The sequence below is a fragment of the Morone saxatilis genome, unplaced genomic scaffold, assembly GCF_004916995.1.
Source record: "Morone saxatilis isolate NCDOM2014 unplaced genomic scaffold, NCSU_SB_2.0 Contig6, whole genome shotgun sequence".
NCBI lineage: Eukaryota > Metazoa > Chordata > Actinopteri > Moronidae > Morone > Morone saxatilis.
In genome coordinates, this window is record NW_023340206.1 from 8752576 (window position 1) to 8772704 (window position 20129).

The 20129-nt window shown below is 41.0% G+C and overlaps 1 protein-coding gene across 5 annotated transcripts in view; it reads right to left on the reverse strand.

The window, feature by feature from the left end:
• Positions 1 to 20129, reverse strand: part of si:ch73-383l1.1 (receptor tyrosine-protein kinase erbB-4) — a 227842-nt gene that overhangs the window by 13082 nt on the left and 194631 nt on the right. The window contains exons 20-24 of one of the 5 annotated variants that reach the window (XM_035677527.1): positions 19727 to 19909; positions 15610 to 15654; positions 2687 to 2848; positions 512 to 587; positions 137 to 283 (exon numbers count right to left, since the gene is read on the reverse strand). In XM_035677527.1, the coding sequence (XP_035533420.1) occupies positions 137 to 283; positions 512 to 587; positions 2687 to 2848; positions 15610 to 15654; positions 19727 to 19909 (613 nt within the window). Of the gene's footprint in view, positions 1 to 136; positions 284 to 511; positions 588 to 2686; positions 2849 to 15609; positions 15655 to 19726; positions 19913 to 20129 lie in introns of all 5 variants that reach the window. The other 4 variants (XM_035677528.1, XM_035677526.1, XM_035677531.1 and 1 more) reach the window with 4 other exon arrangements.

Below are 20129 nucleotides of genomic sequence, written 5' to 3' on the forward strand. Positions count from 1 at the left end.
AAAGAGTCAATAAGAGTAAAGCACAATCATTGTTAAGGACAGCAGTATTTGGACAGCCTCTTTCTAGACTAGAGCTGGATGTATTTGCCGACATAAAAAAAGAAAAACAATGGTATGTTTAAGTGTGTTTTCTCACATTTGACCATGACCATGTAGACATCGATGGTGCAAATGGGAGGCTGGGGCAGACGCTCCCCTTTCTCCAGAATGTCTGGGATTTCTCGCGTGGGGATGCCGTCGTACGGTTTGCCTCCGAATGTCATCAGCTCCCAGATGGTCACTCCTGGGGGGGGGGGCAGCATTGAAGGAAGGCAAACAGAAAGAGAGAACACGACAGGGAGAGATAGGAAGATGAGACAGGAGCCACAAGAGAACAACAGAGAACAACAACAAGATAAGGGGGCGAAAATGCAAATAAAGGACACAGGATTTCAGGTCATTGACTGCTTTCCTCCCACAGGTATGAGCATAAGAAACAGTGACGTCAATTAACAAAACATTTGTCACCCACCATAACTCCACACGTCACTCTGATGGGTGAACTTCCTGTAGTGGATGCATTCCAGAGCCATCCATTTAACGGGCATCTGAGGAGAGAGGGATGAATACATAAAAATCGGGATTTTATGATGAAAGGAGCAAAGAAAAAAACTAAAATCTGAATTATAATCTTAAGATTTTATTTATATACACTTGAATTGCAGGCATTTTTCCTCTATGCTATGTTGCTCAACAGCTGCCCTATCTTTTAATCCAGCATTTGTGAGTTATTGGGAAATCGACAACGCTTTCAACCATAGTTTTGCTTTGCTCAATATTACTCAAGTACTGTGATTGATCAGCTTCAGTCTAACTCAGGGATCATCAATAGTGAGCATGCTTTTTAAGATACTAAACGAGATTGTATTGGCCATTTGTCGCACATTATCTCAATAGCTCGTAGGTTTAGAGCAGGCAGTGTGTGAAATAGTAATAACAACAGGCCCTTTGACATTCCCGACAAGGACAACGGCACACATCGCCATATCCTGACTGTTGTATAATTTCCATATTGACTGAAGAGGGGAGTTTTCAGCTGTAGAGCCCACTGAACAAGGCAATTATCTAGCCTTTTGCATGTGAACGCACATATGCACACACGTGTACACGTGCCGGTCATTTGAAATACAGCCCCTGCCTGACACGCATGCTTGCTCACCGGGGGAAATGAACAGGAAGAGTGAAAATGAAATGCTTCAGGTTGGAAATGCGGTGCGGCGCCTCCACTTTCATCCCTGTTGATTTATCTCTCATGGTGCGTCCATTTTTATGGCACACATGCAGATCTGCTGACAACAGCTCTCATTTATCATAGAATCAGTGAATACCGACACGGAGCCACTCACTCAGATGGTCGCGTCAAACACACCTGGTCTGCTTTTTTTTTTAATCGCCTGCAGATAACATTTCAAACGCCAACTCAAGATGCAGTGGTTACCTTCAGGCCTCCAGCTGAATAGATGCAGCAATGAACAAGCCAATTTAATAAAGGGAGTTGATCGGGACAATTTGCATAGCAAGTCTCAAGCGAGGGAAAGAGAAGGGGCTCCTGATTAATGTAGTCTGGGTCCCCAAACAAAACAAAGTGATTGGAACTGTGGCTGCATTATTTGTTTGGATGAAGTGCTTCTAAATTGTGTTTTTACTGAAACTCAGTTCACCAGACATTTCCCAACCATAAGAGCTTGGAAATTGGACACATAAAACACTTTCCTCTGTGTTTTTGTCTACGTGTTCTATCTGGCTACATTTGAAAATGTCATTCACGTTTGAAAATGTGTTTTTCTGGTCATTTTGTAAAGATCATCATCCATGTTGAAATGCCTGATATGAAATAGTAAAAAAGGCTAAATATTTTATTCTCTTTCCTCACTTTTTTGTTGGTAAACAAGAAAATTAATCATCACAGCCAACATTTGGTAAGGTGGAGCCAGCGCAGCCTGGCTATTTTGTTTCCTTTGTTCTGCCCTCTTGTGCTCTCCATCATCCCCTCTACTGTGTTTGAATGCAGCCGTACTTATGATTTAGTTGTTCTCATTTACATATTTTTATGTTTCTCTTGGCAGACCACTGAGCGAGCAGAAAACACTGATTTGATCTGAGCTTATAAATACAACCTGTTACCCAAGGTGAAAAGTAAATCACTATTTCATGTTTGCAGAGCCGCCTGACAAAATTTGACAAAACTAAACGGAAAGATATACTTCATTATTTAATTTCTACTTCAAGGTTTAAGAGTGAAAGGTTTTATTAGTGACATTGTAGTGACATGTTTACAGAAACTCAAACACCAGTAAAATGTTATACTTTAGGTTCTTTTGCTTGCTGACTAGACAAAATAAGCACTTTTAGGATATTGAGTCAGGCTCTGGGCGAATGACACTTAACGGATTATTGAAAAATATAATTTGAAAGTGAAAATAATCATTAGTTGAAGCCTACATAGATGCACGCTCACATTCTGATGTGCACACTACTAATACTTTTGTCTCTGCAGCCTCACTAACTTCCCTTGTCACCAGTCGTGACCTTTGGTTTTTATTACTTTTTGGTTGCAGCATTTACACTTTATGTAAGCTGTCCTGTGTCTTAAACTGTTCTTAGACAAGTAGTTCACACACAAAAACATGCTCACGCCTCCACTTACACCAACCTTGCCCCCGTCTGCGTTGTACTCCTTCTCATCAGCGTCCAGCAGCCGTGCCAGGCCGAAGTCGGTGATCTTGATATGATTGGGCGACTTCACCAGCACGTTCCGGGCCGCCAGGTCCCTGTGGACCAGCCTCCTCTCCTCCAGGTACATCATCCCCTGAGAGAAAGAAAGAGAGTGAGAAAATGTGAGAGATGACTATGAATCCTCTCATGGAGCCGTTTATCATTTTATATTCCATGATCGGAGCAGTCTGAGCCCGTCGATGCGGTAAATGTCAGCACTAACATAAAATTATTGTCATAACTGTCATCATCATTAACCGCACACCCACACAGACATTCAGATTCAATCTTTCATCATTATCATACCTCATATATATGACTCTAGGAGACAGACAATCTCAGGTAGCTTTTATAGCATTCCTGACATGTCAGAAAGTCAGAACTTCAGACTTTTGACAAATGAAAAATACAGCAGAGCAGCCTCTCGAATCACAATTCCGGGTACAAAACATTCTTCAACTCCAAGGTTTCTGAAATGAAACTATCTGACTTCATGTCGACATGCATTCAGATACCCAGTGTGGACACAACAGATAATTCTTCATTACAAATAATAAATGTTTTGCAATGCATGGCCTTTCAATGCCTCTTAATTCTTGCATGGCAATTAATTAAATATATATTTGAAATTACAGCCTACATATATAAGGCGAATGGATTTCTCTCCACTGCTTTTCAAAAGCTGGACAAAGCAACTGGTGGAAGATAAAACTGGTGAGTTGGCTGTGTGTCTTTAAGTGTGCAACATCAATATCTACTTCTAATAACATGTCCAACTCAGGTGTAATCATGTTCAGTCATAACTGAGATTGCGTCTCTGTCATGTCGCCTCCGTGTCCCTGGTAATTGGGGCCATTTTCAAGATGGCCAGACTGGGAGAACAATGGATGTCCTTCCAATTTGTTAACGTTGATTATGAACACCCAATGAGCAAAGCGAGTAACGGGGAAAAAACAACAACAAATCCTTGAGCGCAGAGAATGGCAGCTTTGCTTTGCAGCCTTAATTTGTTGCTCAATGGGCTGGACGAAGGAGGGACTCCTGACAGTCGCACAAAAACCTATTTGCAGCCATGCGAGTTTGTGCACACACACACACACACACACACACACACACAGATTTAACACACTCACTAGGCATACATGACAGACATACATGTGACCTTTTCTTCATGAATACACAGAAGCACACACAGGTTTAATCATGCCCTCATGAGCACAAACACACTCGTCTCACACACATACACACTTCCTCTCCGTCTTCTGGGCTCATAGATGAACAAAACAACAAGTCGAGGAGGCAAGGCTGCGCCAATTGAAGTGTATTAGACTGGATGTTAAACAAGTGGATGCCACTTTACAGGTGGATCAATAAAAACACCTTGGCAAAGAAGGAGGCCATTGTACTCAACAGACAATACAAAATTTAATCCAAGCTCCACGCCTCCACTGGCGCGAGAGAATCATTGCCCATTTGAAATACTTATGGTGAAAATACTTTATATATGTCTGTGTGTGTGTGTGTGTGTATCACATACTGAGGCGCATTGTGTTGAAAATGCTCTCCGTGGCGAGCCGCCCTGCACCGCCTACCCCCAGACAAATGTGAGGATAAATCGATAGCGTCGACGTCTGGCTCGCCGCTGGCTGAGCCCTCATCCATCATTCGACGGCCTCGCGCAGACAGACGCATAGACACACACTTACACACATACCCATGCTGACAGAGACCACCCAGAGACCACCAATACACGAAAGCAAGATATATCTCACTGAGCATACTTGGTGGCTCTGGCAATATTTCTATCTGTCAGTCTGTTTGGATGTCTCTCAGTCTCTTTATCCTTTGCCTACCAGTTTGGGACACTTCCTACTTCCTTATCCCGTGTCCCTCTTTTTGCTAAAGTAGCTGTGCCTCTTTCCTTGCCAATATGAAGGCAATGTGCTGGGACAAGGCCCAAAATGCCCCCCTTTTACTGAAAGTGTATTTAAAATAGATTACTTCTTGGGGGTTCAGGCAGGCGATCAATAACAATGCTGATTACAATAAGCCAGAAGACAGCCGTGCCACGCAATATTTATCCCCAATGTCGACGTAGAGAGGAATTAGGAATCAATGGCCCACACAGTCCATTAATACACTTCGACTTAAAGTGACAGGGCAATGAGGGGAGGCCATCGCACTGACAGGGGGAATGTACGGCAGCTCAAGGAGCCAATTAATTTTCAGCCACTCCGGGCGGTAAACACCGGCGTCCCAGTGGAAGATGTGGGGGCAGCCTCAGTTTCAGGTCGAGAGGGTCCCGCTGATTGTGCCGCTTTAACACTGCTTAAGCGTTAAAATCCCCAGAGGCCTGAGGTCCTTTAAAATAGATGTGGAATTGGATAATTTGTGATTACATAACCTGTACACTGTAGATCATACAACTTGCAGAGAAGGTAATTAAACCAGCCATGTTTGGTGAACAGCATTACTGTTCTGTTCTGTTGGAGCTCACTGACTGAGCACTGTTCAAAATCACCTTCCTCTTTGTGCTCTGTAGCCTTCAGCTGGGCACAACAATACACTATATTGCCTGTGCATGACTGACAGTTAGATATAGTCCCTGTCACCTTGTAAAGAGCCTCCTTAATTGGTTCTAGGGTTCAGTTTATTACTGCATGTTGGCCACCGAATGAACTATAGATGATTCTTTGTTTAAGGAAATTCTGCAAAACAAAATTAAGTTCCTAATCGCAAGTTGCAGCAATTACAGCTTAAATGAACAGTGAGTACCTGCCTGTGTACCCGAAAGGCAAAATCACTTTGTGCTCTCTCTCAGCTATTATTTTTCTGTGGAGAAAGCAAAGAAGTCTGCCTCAAAGGAAGAGCTACATGTGGAGCTGTGCACCACTCTAAATTTTCAACTGGCTGCTGCATTCAAAGTTCAAAGTATATGTTTAGGACTGACCTTTAAAGAAAAGATGATGTATGTGTTTATGTACAAAGACAAAAAGGGAAAATGTATCTTGTCTGAGTCTTAATTTCCTAACCAGTGTAATAAATAACTGAAAACTCGTAACTCTTATAACCAAAGCGATTACATCCAATTTCTTTGAGAAAGTCTGCAGGTTTGCAGATACAAAAATCCACACAGAGGCTCCTATAAAGTTCATATTGGAGCCCTTAAGCACCTGCTGAATCTGCAACGAGACAGACCTAAGCCCTTGTGGACTTAACAGAAGTGCATCTTGTCTGTGACACCGTGAGACCCAACAGTAACAGACAGCCTCATGGAAGGTGACTTGGAAAAGACATCCTCACTTCCTTTTAACTTCCCTTTTATTTCTTTTTTACTTAATTACATCCTTCTTCACTTTTTTCACCTCTTTACCTCCTTTTTACTTCTTTCTTTTCTTCTTGTCTTTTTTAATTACTTTTTACTTCTGTACTTTCATTTTCCTTCCTTATTTCATTCTGTACTTATTTTTCTTCCTGACTTCTCTTTTTACTTTCTTTCTTTCTATACTTTCTTTACTTCCCTTTTTACATCTTGTTTAAGCCCTAACTTCATTCTTTACTTCCTTTTTACTTCCTTGCTTATATCTTTACGCCTATATACCTCCTTTTTTACATCCTTTTTATTTCAATGGCATCTGATTACATTCACACAGACCAAGGACCTATAAATGTTCCAAGATACTGAAGCCTTGAAACCTTCGGTTTTCTGTATGAAAACCACATAATAAAAAAGGCACATATGCTTTAGAATAATCAACATATCTGAATGAATGCTTTAAGTTTAGACCTACGTCATTTAACTCAGAAGGCAGGTTAGCCTCCTCATTGTGGAACAAAATTTCAATGGTAAAGTTGAGATTAGGTCGAAACCATGATGAACGGTCAATGTCAACAACAGCAGCAGCTTTAAATAAATTTGTTCAGTTCAGGGAAGGCCTCCAGTCCCAGAAACGTGTACTTGAACCCTACACAAAAGGTCCCATGAAGCATTTCCCTAGCAGCTTTTCCCAGCTCTCACCACACACAAAAAGGCTTTGCGAGCCACATGCTACATTGGAGCATTAAGGTTAAGGACCCAATAGCACTGCTGCACATTGCAAATAATACTAGTTAATGTTTTAAGCCCTCGGAAAATGAAGTGCTACTATGGTACTTTTTATTTAAACTTTTTTTTTCAGCCAAAAGTATTTGAAATTGTTGTTTAGCCCAGTCCTTTGCAAGAGTCTGAGTGTGCTTTAGGACAAGTCAGATGTACTGTCTCATTAGCCATTTACTGTTAGTCTGTGAATGTGCGGTAGAGATTTCATGCTGACAGAAGATCTGGATTTTCAATTGATTAAACTATTAATACAGCCAGATATTCCAAAACCACTACTTGATTGTGATTGTACAAAATGAAAAAAAAATCCTGCAGGCTCATTCTACAAGCTGATAATAGGTGTAGGTAAGTGAGGTAAGTGTAAAGTCTAGACTAACTGCTGCAATTTAACTATCAGTTTCAAATGGAAAAGAACAGGTCCTGGATAACAACTGAGCTATTGTACTAAATAAATGTTCAAAGTGAGTGGACATAACTTTAAAAATGGGAAAAAAATATTAATAATTGGGACACATCTTTTTTTGGCTTGAAGTAAGTGGTGCTGTCGAAGCACAATAATAAATTATGGCAGAGCCTGACAGCCAATTTTAGTTTATTTTAGTTTTAGTTTGGTTTATCATTGTCTGTGTATATTTCGGCTGAAAAGCAACAATAAATTGCAGTACAGAAATGCCTAATTTAAGGTATCTTTATCAAAAAATATTAGAATATAAGAAAGGCACACCCGTATGAGATATAATGTTAAACTCACACACCAGTATCGGTATAGGTCTCAAAAGTTCAGGATCAGTTATGCTACTTCAGCCATAGCCAGCTTTATATCAGCTTATATGTTTACTTTACTCATATTTTACACCTCCCTGCTCTGTTGTTCTGTGCTACCGAGACAAAAGGTTGATTATGATGCTGAAAGTAATATGGAGGATATAAGGCTTTCCCAGTGTTTAGTCAAATGACTTGTAAGGGCATGTGGTTTGTTGAGAATAATTACTCTTTATAGTGTATCCTCCTCTGACCCAACACTGGCTACCAGGCAGGATAAAATAAAATTTTTAAACAACACTAAAGGTTTTTTTTCATCTCCACAGAGTCCAGAATTGTTTACAGAGGTTAAAATTTTTCCAAAGCACGCAACAGAGAGGGTCATTGCTGGTCTGTGACCCATTAGCACTTTCTGTCTAAGCAGGAAGAAAAGAGGACAAAAGATCTGAGTCTTTAGTTAGTGAAGAAAACAAAGATGAAAGGAGACACGAAAAAAGAGTGGAGTAGTGTGGAACTGCAGGGAGCAGTGCACCTCCACAGGAGAGATAGATGCTGTGGAATAAAAGATGCTGGGTGTAAAGGAGACCCGTTGGAAGGTAAGTAAAAGAATAGGAGGATGGACACAATGGAGTGCAGCAGAATACATTCAACTCAGGTCTTTACTACACTAGTATTTGTCTGAGATATTAACATTTACACACCTCATTTGGTATGACTTTACTGTATTTGTTGCCAGGCAACATGCTTTTTTAAAGAAAGCAGTGGGAACCGCCAGCGGTTAAATAGTTTTAATGATACAACTCTTGGGTGCAACCTGCTTGGCAGGATTGCTTACTTTCTTACAGGAACCAGAGGGTGAGGTGCCTGTTTCCAGAGGGAGCGATAAGAGCGCTGTATGTGGTGTGCTCCCCCCCCCCACTGCTTGCAAACCTCACCCCCCCAACGAATGGGTGAAGAAGCAGCAACAATGTGAGCAATATGGGACTGTCCGCAGGCCGAGAACTGGGACCAGTGTGATAAGCAGCGCGCACAATGGGTCTGCTCAGGTGGCGCAGGTGGTCGTCTGTCATGCGCTGTGTGCTGCACAGGAGATAGAATGGAAAGGCATTCCCACAGAGCTGGCAGTCTCCAAAGCATGTGTGTGAAAACCCCTGTGTGTTTATGTGTAAGAGACAGAGAAAAATAGAAGGAGTGAGAACGAGCCAGTCAATAGTCTCTTTAATCATGTATTTATTCAAGTGGGCGTGCATTCTAATAATATTCTTATACATCGTTATGAAATTCAAGTGAAATTTCTTTTTTTTGCAGCATGAAGCTAGAATATCACGTTAAAGTGGTGTACTGCACTGAATCACCACGGTAACCAATAAGCTTACCTGCGTCACTGGATGGTTCGGATGGTTAATGAATGTTCCGGGTGAATGTGACATAATTTGACATATATAACGGCAGATCGGTGGTGGCGCAGCAGTTGGGGGTGCAGGCCCATTTACTCCGCATTCAGCCATTGTGGAACAACAGTGCAGGAAAAAATGCACCTATCTATCAACCTGAGCTGAGCCGAGTGTGTTTATGAATGTGTGTGCATCCCTCTGCACCTGTGAGTGTGAGGGTTGAACACAGTGCGGGGGTTGAAGGCGAGATAAAGCACGCGGAAGCAGGAGAGGGTGCGATTCCCTGGGTGGGAGTGGATTCTAAGAACAATGTCAGAACTTATCTGTGCCTAATGTCTTCCTGCTTTCGTTTTTAATTATATCCACCTCAAGAGAGGGAAACAAATGTAAAATTATCTGAGCTCTGTCACCATGATCTCAACTCCCATGTGGGATGGAAAGATCCTTTCAAAATGTCACTGTGCAGGCAATAAAAGACCGCTGCTGGCAAATTTACATGAGCAAATGTCAATAATTTTGTGGCTGCAGTAGTGGAATTAGAAAGGGGAAAACAGCAACTTTTTGATCAGTGAGAGCAAAAACGGTGATATTAAGTTGCAAGTCCTTAAAGTTACTCTCTCAAAATAAAACACTCTGGCTATCAGATCAATAATTAGCTGCAACAAAAGGTGACATTTGCAGCTAAATGTTAACCGAGCGTCAATTAACGGTGAGATCCTTTAAAGGTTTGAGATGGCCTATGGGCAGCCTCGAGGACCCTAATGATAGGTTTCTTCGACTGCTCAGCGGCCTCTGAGCTGGACAGGTGGACCAAACAGAGAGGAGGAAGAAAGACATCCAGAGGAAGGGAGCAGGAGGGGCAGAGTGAGAACATGTGATCCTTACTTGAATCAGCCTTCACAGTAATGCCTATAATTTGTCTGCGACTTGCTGTGACACTGAGAAATTATAATATTTAATCACAGTGGTCAATTATCGCGGTGAAGCTGTCAGGCGTCTCTTGGTTCAACCTGCCCACTGGCTACTTCTGAAATGGAAAAGGGGCAAATCTCTATTGACATTAAAACATACAAGTGAAAACCATAGATGTGTGCATGTATATATTTATAATAAAAAAAATCTATATTTAAACAGGTGGCATATGCTTGGGTACATAAACAAATAATTGTTCTCTTTTTTTCTTCCCTCTCTTACTGCTTCCTGTTTGTGTATAACACAGCTGCTATTATCAAGAAAATGAAAACTTGATTGTACCAAATTGATTTGTATCGGATCCTGGAGTTATTATTTCTTGCTTGTTTTATTAAAGTGACATTTGTAGGACTTGATAATGAAAAAAAAAAAAAGAAAGTCTGTCACAGTGAGCAGATTTCAGACGGAGGAGTTGCAGGAGAATCCCCGTGAATTTCTGCCGCCTGCTCATCTGCACGTGTGCATACGCTTGTGTCTAATGAGCCTTGGCTTGAGGCATCATGAGTAATGGGTGTGTGTGTGTGTGTAAAGAGGTGACCTATCCAATCAGGTCTTCCTACCCAGTGGATCTAGCAGTCAAATCCCTCCCCTTATGCATCCTTGAGCACTGCTGATCCTTACAGATAATTAGAAAGACCCGGGAGGCTTATCTCTACACCGCCCGCTCTCCTCATCACCTCTTCCTCCTCAGTTCCCCTCCACCCTGTTTCCTCATTTTGTTGCATCAGCAGGGACATGTACGTACTCCTGGCGACTGGTCCATGTGTATGTGGAAGAATTTGTGAATGTGTTGGAGGATGGGGGAAAGCTGTTCAGGGTGCACAGTAGTTGGTTTTGTTTTTTATGATGTAGGATAGTATTATGGGTTTGGTAATGACAGTGTGATGTGCTTTTCAAACAAGCTCTGAGATGCAAAGAATTGTGGGACTGCATTATTAATGAAGCCTCTGGGAAAATGAAATGCAGAACATCGACACTACCTATAGTCGCTGACAGTATTAAATTCACTATAACGTAATAAATATTATAATGTGTTTTAGTAGGAAATATAGACTGGAATAAAATAATCTGAATGAATGGGGTGGCACTGAATACATTAATGTTCACTATAAATCATTGTTGTTTGCCATTTAGAGTAAAGTCTTTTTCAGAAATGCACAAGTGAATTTTCAACTTTGTCGATGAAGAAAAGACGTTTGAGGTGTGAGAATTTATGTTTTTTGACGAAACACAATTCCAACCATTACCAGAAATTTTCAAGCACTTAGTCCGTTTGTCCGTGTTGATGAAAGTTAAGCCATTAGTCGAAAGCTAAACAGTTAAAACTAAACAAAACACAGTAGACCTTGAGTTGGATTGTCAAGCCATGAACCTTGGTGCTTTAGATCTCTTCTATCTTTATTGAGGATCTTCGGTATCATTTATATTTAATTCCTTGATTTTTTGTGATTCTTATACATGAATGCACCAAGGCAAATTCCTCGTATGTGTAAACTTACTTGGCAATAAACTTAATTCTGATTCTGATTCTGATTCTGCTAAACTTTAAACCAACACTATTACTACTATTTCCACGGTTAAGAATGAACATTGATGCCATAGCACTGTATTTATTTTTGTATATAGCTCTCATCAGTTTTTAAGTCACAAAAACTATAAATATAACTTATAATATAACAGTGTGTAGGATTTAGTGGAATCTAGCAGTGTAGTTGATCGCAATGAACTCGCTTCATCCTCCCCTTCCAAGTGCTCCCCTTCCATTTAGTTTAAAACTGCCTTTCAGTGCATATCTTTTATTTATATCTGCAATATGGCAACACACACTGATATATATTTTATTCAAAATGTATCCACAGAAATCTTTCACATATTAACACAATCATTACTGGTCTTCTTAGAAGCAGAATGCATGTTTCTGAGGTTCATTCTTTAGGAGCCTGCTGTCAGTTGGCTATCATGTTTTCAATAAGGGATAAAGAGAGCTTCTCAATGTATGAGAGCAATCTATACAAGACAGACACGGAACAATGTGTGTAAGTCCTCAAGGAGCATGGAGAGAGGAAATAAAAATGGTAGACACATAGAAACGTGAACTTGAGATCTAATGCCATGTTGCAAAGACATATGCACTATGTAAAAACAATAAACACTGTAAAACAAGTATACCCACACTTCTTCTGCCTACTGAAATCATAATAATTAGTTTGGTAAAGTATTCAGGGTGTCATTTTCATCTAAGCCAGTATTTACATTACAATAAGTGAAAGTTATATGATTCACATACTGTAGACATGCTGACAGTTTTATTAGTTTTATTCTATGCTAGTTAGTGACATACCCATGTGGTTGACATGGTTGCCATTCAGACTGAAAAACGTTCAACAAATTAAGTCAAAAACAAAAAACAACCTTTTATGGGGAGAAACTGGAAGAAACAGAGATCCCTGCAATCCGGACGACAAAACACGTCGTTGGGTTCCAAAATGAGCTTGGATGAATTAAAAATGATTTATCTTTTTCATCTGCCATTTCTGTAGTTAAGGTTTGGATGGGTTCAGGCAACAAAAACTTCTTGGATAAGGTTAGGGATAAACTGTAATGATGGAGAAAAAGAGGAGAGGAGAGAGGAGATAGTATGTCAGTAGTGTCAAAGTAACACAATTTATCCACCAGGTTTCATAGTCTTCCGACCACTCAAAGCACTAAATGCCACAGTTACTCACATTCATACAGTGACGGCAAAGGTTCATCACAAACAGAAACTAACTCATTCATACACCATAGTAGGGAGCCATACCCGCTCTACCTCCTGAGCCACAGCCGCCACCATTTTCTAGGGAGAACTGTTCCAGAACTACATGTCCATACAGCTGAATTGGTTGACATCCTGATTGAAAAAAAAATCATCAAGATTTTTCTGTATTTCGCTAGCAAACATTAGGTCTATCAGGGAAATATCAGCAACTGTGTAAATGTCTTAACACACAGGCCCAGGCCTGCATGTTACGTGCTAGAGTCCATTGAGACATTCTTCTCACCGAGATGCAATGACATGATAGACACAAAAGCACAGGAGGGAAGGTGATTTGATTCCAAGCTAATACTGGAATCCATCCTCCAGTGAGGGAGGGAAGATGAAGGATATGTGCTGGGGGAGGGATGGAGGAAACAAGATAGAGTGGGAGGAAGAAGAAGTGTTAAGGCTCGGCTAATGAGTACAGCCGAGATGTGTTTGCTCAGCATAGAGCAGCATTTGCAGGGATGTGAATGACACAGAGGGCTCCACACTAAGCTTGACCAGATTGGATCTCCTGCCATCGGGTGGCATCTCCGGGAGCCACCGCAGGATGCAAATCCAAACACACACACACTCTGGTGGGGAAGCGTACACAGCTGTGCCTCCACACAAGAATATTAATACCCATGAACGCACACATATGGGGCCAAAGATCAGGAGCCAAATTGAAAAGTCCCCAGATTTTACTTCTCCTTTCCCTGACTAAGCAGTGGGGGGACATGTCTGCTGATTTGGCCATAAAAAGAAGACCTTGTACGTGTGTGTGTTTGTGTGAGTGTGTAAAGGTGCTGGAGTCTTTACAACACACAGCGCTGAAAGCATGTACCGCCTGCGCACACATGCTTCCATGCATATTTTACCACAACGTAGTACAGTATCAAGCTCGCCTTGGAGAAATTATTTAAGGTCAGATGTTCAGCTGCATCATTAGCACTGTCAATCTGTAAAACCATGACAGCACAGCGCTACTCTAACTGGAGGAGTTTTCCTGCAGGGCATGTTGTCCTAATGTCAGTCCACAAGTTGGCCGATGGGTATGTTTATACGAATCGCTCTACTTCCTCACTGCTTACCACAAATGTGGCCTAGATACCAGCGCCCGTCCAACCTCTACCCCCTCCAAAATCCAATCGAGACCAGCGTCCAGCCGAAGCCTCGCCGCCAAAGCCAATCATTTCACCGGCAGGACAGCAGCCCGCAGAATCTATTCTACTTTCATTATACTGAGCCTGAGGAGAGAGACTGTGAAAGGAAGACAGAGAGAGGGAAAGTGAGAGGGGAGCCAAATTAAAAGAGTCCTGTAGCCCCGCATACACTCCGTTCCGAACCCATATTTAATTCAGTGATTGATTTCTTCATTAAAATACATCCCAAACCTAATTATTCCATTAATAATCCAAAACCTAATGAAAAAAAATACTCTGTATATGTGTGTGTGTGAAAGGGAGAGAAGGAGAGATTCAGTTAGTGAGTGATAAAGAGAAGATGGAGACAAGAGGGAGATGCAGAAAGAGACAGAAAGGCATTAAAGAGGTCATTTCTTGCACTGAGAAATTCCTAGTTTTCTACAACTACGCAAAGCGTTGCACACAACTCTCTCTCTCACAAACACACACACACACACACACAAACACACACAACTAGGACAAACATTAACCTATGTTAACCCGAGCACATGGCCACCATGGAAACTGAGAAATGGGAAGATTTGTAAAAGGAAAAGAGACGTAGCTGTTTACATGTGAATGCAGGAAAGGAAAGGGAAGGATAAGGCAGGGGGTGAAGAACAGAAAAGAAAAGAAAGGTGAGTATAGAGAAAAGGATAGACAAGGACAGAATGAGCAAAAGAAAAAAGTTGGGAAGGAATTAAAGGAAAGAACATAAACAGAAAGATAGAAAAAGGAGAGGAAAGGGAAGGATGACAGGAATGGCAGAACAGATGAGAGAAATGGAAAGGATAAAAATGAAAGGAAAAGGAGGTAAAGGAAATTAAACAAAGGGACATGAAAGATGAGGAAATAAAAGGAAACAAAGGAAATGACATGAAAGACAGAGAGGAAAAGAAAGGAAAGAAAAGTGAAAAGGGACATGAAAGGTAATAAAGATGGGGAATAATGGAAAGTAGAGAAAGAAAAGAAAAGGAGAGCACAGTAAAGATGAGGTAAGGAAAGGAAAGGACAGGACAGGACACAAACATGAGGAAAGGAAAACAAATTGCAAAGGGTACATACAGAAAGCTAGGAAAGGAGACAAGAAGAAAGGAAAGGAGGGCAAAAAAGGAAAGGAAAGACCGGGGCCATTTACACAGATCTATAGAGACCTCTGTGTGTGTCCTGTATAATGTGTGAAAGTGCGTGTGTCGTAATGTGAGCGTCAGTCATTGTGTGCGTGTGTGTGTGGCAGTGGCAGCGGGGCAGCCCTGAGTGTGGCTGTAGATTAATGGGGGCCATTATCTCAATGCCCAAAACACTCAGTGATGAAGAGTCACTGCCTGGCGGCAGGCCTCGGCCAATCAATTTGCGCCGCAGCGGTCACCTGCCCGGGTCAGAGCCCACATACGGCTGGTGTTTGTGCTGTTGTTGTAGCAGGGGTGTGGTGTGGTGTGTGTTGGGCGGGTGGGGGGGTTGGCAAATTGCCACGACATTATGGTGAAATAGGATATAGTAGAATAGTTTCTCTCCGACAGGTTCATGTGATTCGGCAGCTATCATAGCATAGCTATGCTATCTTACCTGCATTTCACAGGTAAGGATAGTGTCAAACATTATCAGGCCACTGCTGTGCTTTATTGTTTCCCAAAGTAATTGTGTTGACATTCTTTTATTCACCTTGTGATACTGCGTGATGATTGGAGGATTTCCCTTGTCTGGCGACTGAAAGGAAGGTGATGGAGTGTAATTATCAACGGCAAAGTAATGCTGTCTCCACAGTATCTCTGCAGCTGAGGAGGTGCACATCAGCTCTGATGATAACCTCAGAAGTATAAATACAGCTTTAATCTACAACATTTATTTGACAGCTACTAGCTACTATACTTTGCAGATTAAGATTTACCAATATATGATCATTTTATCATATATGATGCATTAAACTAACCAGATTTAGCTCCAACTTGACTAAAATTAAATAACTAATACAGTTAAATAAAATACATACTCTGACATTCTAAAAGACACCAGTTTGCACAATGAATACTTATACTGTTGATATACACGTTATATTTTACTGTTTACTGTAACTGATTTCAAATGTCACATTGCTGCTTCTTCTTAAAGGAATAGTTTGACAATTTGGAAAAAAGCCTTTTTGCTGAGAGTTTGATTGACACCACTCTGTGAAGCTTATAAGTAAAGTACTGGTACTCATAACAAATAATAATAATAATAAATGTATCCACCTTACAGTACACAGCAAGTCCTTTGTATTGGTTCATATGTCCTGTGCCCTGTTTTTTGGACTTTGTCTCTCTGTTCTTTAATACCTTCTCTCTTCTGTCCTCTATCTTAACAACATCCTTTTCAAAGCTAACTGAACACCAAGGGAAAATTATTTTCCCCTTTGCTGGAAAATTGTGTGTCTTCCGAAGGATGCTGTTTCTCCTGGAGGACAGGTTCCCCATCATTACCTTGAGAGCGCAAAGATCACTCAGAGAAGGGCTCTGAGTTATTTATCCAGCTCACATGCCCAAACACACACGGTTAGGTGTTCAGATATAGACAAAAGAAACACACACATAAATGGTAACACACACTAATGCTCACAAACATACCGCAGAGAGTGTCTTGAAAAATGCCTTCAGGCTATAAGACGGAACACGGAGGATCCAAGAGGCTATTATAAGAGAGAAGAACCAAGCTGCCTTTAATGCTGTGAGCATTTTAGGGTTATGAGGTCTGAAAAAACACATGCTGTTAAATAGACTGCATGCTGTAACTGGGGACACACGCCTAATCAGCAGGGAGTGGAATTAAATTAGATCAAATTGATTCATGAGCAGTTCAGTAATTATCAAGTTCGGTTTAGTCTAGTTAAGTTTTTAGCCATGCTAGCGACATGGCTCCAGGGATGGTCGGTCTGTCCATTCAGCACTTTCGTCCGAATATTGGTGAACACAGTGGAGCAGCTAAAGAGTCAGAGATTTCCCTCAGGAGTTGGTAGAGACCAAAATTACAGTTAAAAGAGAGTGAATATTGGCCAGCTGGCGAGAAACATGACTTTAAATGAATGATGTTGCTCTGTAAATTAATAAAAAATTAAAAAGCTTATTGCCATATAGACATCATTTTTTTGATCTGGGCTAAATACTGGTTTAAATACTTGAGTAATAGACACTCTTTTCTGAAAAAAATGAAGCCCTTAAAATAACACATTTAGTTTCTGGTGTCACACAATAAGTGATAATAAGATAATAAGTGATGTTTACAAGCCATGACCATCATTATGACACAGGTGGTAAGGATCTAAAAAACACTAAAGATACTTGAGTGTTTATTGTTGTCAGATATGGAGAGGACAGGTCATTCAAAGGCTAACAGGAACATAAGAAACCCTAATGATCCCACCAAATTGATCCGCTAATTCGCTCAATAAAAACAAATGATCAGTCTTTGATTTCCAATCAGTCAGTCTGGGACCTTCAGCCACAAAATGAATTGGAGTTATAGCAATCAATCACAATCAACATATATGCTGAATTGAATTTCACAGGGTCGAGGACAGTTGTGAATAATTTTCTCTCTTGCTCTTCCTCACTTACAGAACCACGAAGAAAAACGGACACTTCCCTTCTGCCGCTACAGGTGAAATCGAATCCAATTACAGCAATAAGTACCTGCTTAAGTAACCTGTTCATGAAGCTCTTGAGAATCATCCATCATGGGTGACTAAAGGGTTAAGACCTCCCACACTAACCCCCCAGCCCATGAAACCAAACTGCTCATCATTGGCTCAGATAGAAGAAACAAGAGAATATACTGCCTTTAACGATGACCAACAATCAATTCCAATAGACTGACTGATAATGGTGTGCTTTAGAAAGAGAAAATCATCTGAAGAATGGTCTGTGACACAGCTTTTACGCACAGTAGGTCCTTTATAAACATGAAATGTATGGGTCTTTTCATGGTAGGACGGTAGATTGTAAGTATGCTAATCCATTCTGGGCTACTGTAGAAACATGGAAAATTAATAAATGTAATTTACCTGTAATTTATTACTTTAGTTGGCTAAGCAAGATAGCTAACAACTATCTGTGAAGAAACACAAACACAGCGCTTTCAAAAGGTCTCTTTCACAGGCTGCTTCCTCACCCAGATCAGATCACTGCTCCCCCACCGACACAGATTAATCGGTTTATCCGATCAGGATCAGATGAAAACTACAACTGCATGAGCACATGTTTTAAAATCCCTGGAGCTGCTTTTTCCAGTCATTTTGTATGTGACAGGGATAACTATGGCTAATTTCTGTGTATTTTCAGTGTCACTTCAGCTGCCATTATCACAGCGGAGAGACTCTTAACTGTATTTACACTTAGAATTCTGTGATATTGGAGAGCTATCCAATTTGCTCAAGATGCATGAAGTGTTTGTATATACATAAGTGAAACTGCATAATCTCGGTATTAACAGTGGCAATGACCATGACTGGTCAATATAAATCTATGGTAATGTGATATCCATTAATGTGAAATTGTAGCCTACAGTAAAGCAAGACAAGGCTTAGCAGGACTGGAAGAAGAAAAAGTCTCTTTGCTTGATTTAAACCTCAATGGGTAGAACCACACATCTTCAGAATACACATTAGCAAACTGGCAAACTTGGAAAATCAACAAAATATTAACAGTTGCTGTCTTGTCTAAAACCCTATCAGGCTGTTCACTGCCAGCAGCAGATCAGCCTTTTGTCAGATCATTTTTTTGCTGCTACTTCTTCCAGAGCTGATAGGAGAATGGCTCTGTATCACAGCCGATGTCTGCCTGCACAGCATGTAATAGCAGCCTAGAACCCTACTGCCATCCTGGAGTTATAACTTAGAGAAGTTAAATCTTACCCAGCAGTTACACGATCAAGCTGTCTGCCTGCATTGACTTAATTCGCAAAGAAAACACAAATGTTCTTTGGGTAAGCAAATGCACGCACAGTATTTCAAGCTTTACTGTTTTTTCAACGGTTTTGAGCGCAGATTTTGTTTGGGTAGCAGAGAATGGGTCTTTAATTCCCTAATTTCTTGCGCCGTCACTCATTTCCTGGAGGAATAATGTGTGTTGATGTGCTTCTAAGACCGAGTTCAAGGCAAACTAGACTTGTCGGCTGCTTAACGACGTCAGAGGCCTGCCATGTCATTGTGAGAATGATCAGCGTGTCAAGCATTGAGAATAATTAGGATCAAAGGAGCAAATTGGAAGAGACATCAATAGACTCAAACGCTGTATTTGCTCTTAAAGGTCCAGTGTGTAACATTAAAGAGGATTTATTTGCATAAATATCATTTAATATTCATGTTTTTATTAGTGTATAATCATCTGAAGATAATAATTGTTATGTTTTAGTTAACTTAGTCGCCATGGCAGGCAGGATAAAATCTCATTTTTAAACAACACTAAAGGTTTTTTTTCATCTCAGAGTCCAGAATTGTTTACAGGGGTTACAAGTTTGCAAAGCATGCAACAGAGAGGGTCATTGCTGGTCTGTGACCCATTAGCACTTTCTGTCTAAGCAGGAAGAAAAGAGGACAAAAGATCTGAGTCTTTAAAAAATGTGAGCTTGTTTTGGGTGACACTGGACTTGGCAAGCCTCTGGATGTCACCATCCGTCAAATGCTGTCTGGAGACTCTAACACAAAGATCTATTACAACCCACACACATTGCCATCATATCCAATACAGCAATACATGACAGAAAAGCTGAAGCACCATCCTCTTTTGATCTGCTTGTAGTCGCTTACCTTGGCGATTTGGACACACCAGTTGAGCAGCAGCTGCGATCCGATGTTGTCCTTGTGCTCGTGCACATAGTCAAGGAGGCAGCCGTGGGGCATGAGCTGGGTGACCAGCTGAATGGTGGGGCTCAGGCAGACGCCCAGCAGACGCACCAGGTGGGGGTGCTCCATGCTGGCCATGATCAGGGCCTCCTGGGTGAGAGGGGGGGAGGGAGGACAAAGAGGGACTAAGAAGACTGTTGCATTCCATGGATGGAAATACAGAAATAAGTGACACAGTTCTGCTGTATGAAATATTTGATTTTCTGTATGCATGTTGTTATCAGGAATTCCAATTTACAGGCTATTCCCTGAACAGATCTACCAGATTAATAGGTACTCTATTAAGAGTGGCAAATATAGGAGTGAA